The 6,000-nt window shown below is 46.5% G+C and overlaps 1 protein-coding gene across 1 annotated transcript in view; it reads left to right on the forward strand.

The window, feature by feature from the left end:
- LOC135104637 (latrophilin Cirl-like) overlaps nt 1–5,324 on the forward strand; it is a 70,410-nt gene extending 65,086 nt beyond the window's left edge. Inside the window, exons 9-11 of the mRNA XM_064012169.1 lie at nt 375–543; nt 1,004–1,234; nt 2,681–5,324. Of these exons, the coding sequence (XP_063868239.1) occupies nt 375–543; nt 1,004–1,234; nt 2,681–3,898 (1,618 nt within the window). The 3' untranslated portion in view covers nt 3,899–5,324. The remainder of the gene's footprint in view (nt 1–374; nt 544–1,003; nt 1,235–2,680) is intronic.
- Nucleotides 5,325–6,000: the final 676 nt, after the last annotated feature.

Consider the following 6,000-nt stretch of genomic DNA (forward strand, 5'->3'; position numbering starts at 1 on the left):
TAATGTAATAATGAGTCTTACTTTTATTTGCAGGGAATTTATTTATGATTCAAGGAAGTTACTGAGTTCATATACTTTAAAGAATATACAGAATTATCACAGAAAATTAAAATATATGCCATACAATGAATACTTTGAGAACACAGACACTGCTTAAAAACAACAACCAAAATAAAACAAAGCTGCAGAAGAAAAGGAAAAACACATTCAAACTCACAAACAACATAGAGCATCAAAAATAAACTATTACATCAAAACACAATCAAACAACCCACAAGAACTATCAGTGAAAACAATAGCCACTAACTAGACAAATGGTGTGAAGGATTTTCTCAGTATGAGCAGCAACTCAATAGTATCTGATACTCCTGCAGGGCTTGGCTGCGAGGTGCTATCACACTGCTCCTCCTGATGGTGTTGACATGGACACTGGGACTCCTCTTCCTTCACCGTCCATCTCTGCCCATCGCTGCCGCCTTCTGTGTCCTCAACGCTCTCCATGGCATCTTCATCTTCATCTACTACTGCGTCAGGAACCAGAAGGTAAGGCACAGGGCCACTGCTTGACTGTGTGCTTATTGTTTGTCCCAGTCCATTAGTCTTTTATGCTCCACATGTTTTTTGCTCAAGCATGTACATTGTAGTGAGTACCTAAATAGTGTAAAAGTAAGTTCAGTGTTGCTCTTGAGTCGCTGAATGGCTGCCTAATGCTTTTTTACTATTATGAGTTTTGCTTCAGCTTGATAAGTTGTTCTCCCCGTCCCTCCCATCTCCCGTCCTCCCTGCCCTCACCCAACCACTTTTTGATTTATTTTGATGTCTGATTTTCCTCCTGATATGTGAGAGGAGGAGCTTAGCTGGGAGGAGGGAGAGTGTGTGTGTGAATGTGTGCACCACTGTATGTGTTTGTGTGTGTGTGTGCATGTATGTGCCCAGCCCCTCCCCCTGAAGCCTCCTTTGAGTGCTGTAGTAATGCCGTGTTTGTCTGTCTGTCTGCGTGTAGGTGCGGGAGTGGTGTCGGTCTGCGGCGGAACGTGAGGCTTGGCTCCCCCAGGTGGTGCGCGGGGTGTTTGCCGCCGAGAAGCAGACCTACAGCCCCAATAACACCACCACCACCACCTCCTCCAACAACAATCCCCACCACCACCACCACCACCTCCACCACCACCACCACCACCCTGCCATCTCTCACGCCCTCAATCACGCCCTCGCCTCCTCGCCCGCCCTCAACCAAGTGGGTAGTAACGAATCAGACCACATGGAACCCCCCGCCCCCATGGCCCCCCTGCCCCCCACCTCCCCCCCTCCCTCGTGCTCCTCGTCCTCATCCTCCTGCCGAAAGTCACCCCCATCCCCAGCAGAGAGCAACTCCCCCCTCCCCATGAACCCATCCTCCTCCCGCACCCCCAGCCCCCCACACCCAGACAAGCATCACCATCACCACCCCAGAGATACTCGAGGGTCTGCGCCACATCCCCCTGGCCCCCCCGTCACCTCCTCGGCCCCTCCCCCAGGTACACACACCTCCCAGTCATAATTTGGGGCGCCATGGCTTACTCAAACCTCCACCTTTTCCTCCTCCTCCTCCTCCTCCTCCTCCTCCTCCTCCTCCTCCTCCTCCTCCTCCTCCTCCTCCTTGTCATCCTTCTGCTGGTGTTTTTTTTCCCCTTCCTGCAGTGTTGCTTGCCCCTCTGAGGTGCCTCGGGTGGTGGTGGTGTGGTGATGGTGTGGGGAGCTTTATTCACCTGCCTAATGAGTTCTGCACATTTACTTTTTTTTTTCATTTTTGTTATTGCACATTAGTTGCTTTTTTTATTATCTGCAGTTTTTTTTATTTTTTTTTTTTTTTTTTTTTTTTTTTTAGTTAAGTTTGGCTGGCTTATTGTGCCTGTTCTCTATCTTGCTGCTTGCAGTTTTCTTGTTTTGTTTTGGTGCACTTTAGTCCCTTGCCCGTGTTTGGCTCCCAGAGTTAATGTTGCTATGTGTATGTGAAGTAACACACAGCAGTGATTCTTTTGGCACAGTAATTTCCACTTATGTGCTAGAGAGAAAGAATGTATAATCATTAACATATTTCAGAGTTAAATGACTTTTTTTAATTTATCTGACCTATACAGTACTTATAAACATCTCTTAGTCAACAAAAGAAACTTGTGTTCTTGCAAGAGCTAGATGAGCCCAAGACAAGTAAATAATAATGTGATCCTTAAGAACAGAAGAAAATAAATGATGAATGATGACAAGACACTGCTGATAGTGGTGGAGTCTGTGGTATTGTGTAAGTTGACACATGAACTTTTATTACACTCAAGACAAAATAACTGTAACATCCAACTTTTGAAACCTATTTTACTATCATCTTCATTATTTTAAAAAATTAATGCAGTAATTATCAATATATAATGTTTTACTTATAATAAAAGTGTTGTTGAATGCCAGCACAGGGCATGGGACTGATGTGTATGAAAAAATTCTTTACAAAAGATGACTAAAAAAAGAAACATCTAACCAGTTTAACATGGATTTAATTTTTGTTTAGAATTTATTGTACATATCCTCATACATATGTCATTGCTTTTAAGTTTTGCACCTTAGGGAAACCAACTTTGCAGAACAGTTACCATTTCAAAATGTTGAGAAGGTGAATGGAACAAAATACATTGTACATCTTATTTTGCAGTATCTGCCAACTCTGTGTCAGCTCGGCGGGGTGAAGGGCCCCGGGGGCAGCACACACCCCCCCGCGGGCCCACTTCTGTCCGGGGCCACCTCCACGATGGGCTCTGGGGGATCCCTGCGACAGGGGGCAACCGGGCATCTACCCCTCGGCACACTCCACCAGTCACTGCCTCGCCACCACCACCACCCGGTCACCCTCCCACACACCACCACCACCACCACCACCACCAGCCCTCATCCCGGCACCCTTAGTCAAGAGGACAAGGAAGCTTCCTACAAGAATTCATTCTCCAAGGACTCTGGACATGGAACGTATGAGCAGGAAGACTCACCACGCTCTGGCTGGAACAACCATCACAACCACCACAACCACCACGGCCACCACCGCTACTCCAACTCCCTCACAGCAGACCTCAAGAATGCCTACCTGGCCAAGCTGAACAGTATCAATGCATCAGCTGGCCTGGATGGAGGACTGACCTTCCCCAGCATGGAGGGAGGCAACAAGCAGATATCGGTGCCCAACAGCTACACCACACAGCTCTCTCCTGCCCAGGTGCCACCCGCCATGGCTGCCGTGCTGAGGGGCAATGGCAACACAGCTCGCTCTCACTCCCCCTGGAACCACACCTACATGGAGATAGAAACAGAAGCTGACCCAGTGTATGAGGAGATAGAGCGGGAACGGTGGGCTGGCCGCTCGGCAGGCCTGGCTGCCCCGCCAGCTGGCCAGGAGGCAATGCAGGTCTCGGATCTCTCAGACGAGGATGTGAAGCGTGGGACCCCCAGTGACGTGAGCCGCCAATCCTCCCGGAGCTACGGTGATGCAAGGCCACTGCTGCCATACCACCACCACTCCTCCCCAGGGCACCACTATCCCAAAAGCCCTCAGGACCCTCAGTTTGCACTCAGTGAGGAGAGGTTACGGGATTTCAACGCTGCACAAATGAGCCGGGACCTTGAGCAGCTGCAGCAGGCCCACCAGCAATTCTCACGGGAAAATTTGATGACAGTGGCAGTGCTAAATGGAGAGCAGGTGGTGTGTCGCCTCACCTCGCCCTCCAACCCACAGGCGCCCCAGAGCCTGCCAGTGATCCACGAGGGCGGTGGCCGTGGCATGGTGGTCACCCAAGCCAACTCCTCGGCCAACGGCTATCCTGCTCACCTGGTGGTGTCCCGGCCCAGCCACTACAACCCTCAGCAGTTTAGCGAGTGTTAGGCACATCAGATTGAGTGCTGGTGACTCATCTTTTTCTCTTAATGGCATGTTTGAGTAATAAGCCATGAACTTTGTTAAATTCTGCCTATAAAGCCAGTGACCTTTGGAACAGTCCTCCTTCACCACTGACTAGACTCTGGCAGGGTAGTCTGCATGGTGCAAGGCATTTTATCCTATATTCCATCTTAGTTACAAGTGGAGCTTACTTGCATTTGCAGCAGGAAGGGACTGCCGCAACGGTGCACTTTCGCAGTTGTGTTTGTGACAAGACGAGCTACTAGCAGCTAAGATACCTAGTCGATGTATGTTTATTTATTGGTCTCATTTTTTTTTCGTGTGTGCGCATGTGTGGCGCAGGACTTGGACAGGTCTGTGGAGTAGTGTTGAAGTCAATGTGATTTTATTTGTGTAAGAATCAATATGTTAAGTTGAGTGTGGTACATTCCAAGATACTTTACTTTTTTTCTTTCTTTCTTTTTATTCTCCTTTTATTTCCTTCCAGCCTCAGTGCCACAGAGCTCTCAACTTCGCTTCAGAATCACACTGATAAACTTGAATGGCTAATAGAGGAAGTGCCTTTTTTGGTCTGAGGATTGTGTACATGTATAAAGGAATAATTGGATGTATATACTGATGTACATAGATATATTTATATGTACGTTTTCTTAATGAAAAGCCAAAGCTTCTAGATGTAGAAGAATATTCATGAGTCATTTCCAACAGGCCTTTTCTTTGCTTAGTGGAAGAGAAACACTGATAAGTTTCCTATTAAGTAAAATCTTCACCAGCAGCAGTTCTGGGGTGACTACTGGCAGGCACCCTTGGGTCAGTGTCACACTTGGGTCAGTGCCACACTCAGGTCAGTGCTGCCCATGCTTGGGTCAGTTCAGTGCCACCCACACTTCACTAGGGCTTGTAATGGCCCTTCCATTGGTGCCTCTTTTTTTGCTACAGTCAGTGCTGGCGTCAGAGTCAGCCTGCTGCCTCCACAGTGTGTCTTCTGGGGTCAGCTGTGGCATGGGGACAGTGTCACTCAGTCCAGGGTCATCCTGTTCGCATTGTAAGATTAACAGTACACCAAGTCCTCGATTTCTGCTGTTTGTTCTTGCGCTGTTTATGTAATCTTTCCAGGAACGTGTATCTGACAACCTACTCTAATGAGGATATGTTCCCGGGGGCTCTCATGGCCTGTGGTTTGCCGGAAAGCAGCTAAATGGCACAAACATGAACCACCCAACTCGAGGAATTCATTTGCTGTATATTGTAGATCCTGTGACGAATGGACACTGTTAGGCACTAGCCGGCTGACACTAGCTTAACCAGCCCCTGGGACTCGCTTCTGCCACCATCTCTTCTCTAACTTGTGAGCTGTGATACGTTGAATAGATAATCAGTGTAAAATATGACAATAAAATGTTTAAATGATCATTTCAAGTTACTGCTCCATACCCTAATCATCTTTGTTATTTTTAAGAAAATAAAAGGAGTTGGTAGCACACAAAAAAAAAAATACACTTAAGGTCCAATTTTTTTGAGAAATTGGTATCAGTGTATAGTGTGAAGATTACTTGTATGTGTCTGTGTGTGTGTGTGTGTGTGTGTGTGTGTAGGAAATCTTCCCTTGAAATGTCTGCCTATATGTAAAGATGGACTGAGAACAAAAATGAATAATTGCAAATCAGTTATAACAGGAAGAATCCAACCGCCCAGAGAGCAGCCAGAATTAATTATGCATACGGCAGTGAAATTATGGTACTCAAGATTATATTATCTAGCAATAAGGTGTAGTCATTGAGTTGTACATAAACTTTACTCAAAATGATGACCATCAAAACTAACCGGTGGAAATTGCGGCTTATTTTATGTGTTTATTTAAATATTTAAGAAAATTATGAGCACGCTTTCTTATTTTGATTCTTGTAAATTTTAATAACAAACACCATATACAGTCGCGGTCGTAAGTTGTTCCCTGCTCAGCCACTATGATGGATCGTCACCATTCCTCACGAAGCACCATGTAAGTATAATGAATAACCTCCTTGCGAAGTACCGTTTTTCAAACCTTAACGAATCTGAGCTGGTTACGATTCATCATGGCGACG

This window comes from Scylla paramamosain, chromosome 11 (genome assembly GCF_035594125.1).
Source record: "Scylla paramamosain isolate STU-SP2022 chromosome 11, ASM3559412v1, whole genome shotgun sequence".
Taxonomy (NCBI): domain Eukaryota; kingdom Metazoa; phylum Arthropoda; class Malacostraca; order Decapoda; family Portunidae; genus Scylla; species Scylla paramamosain.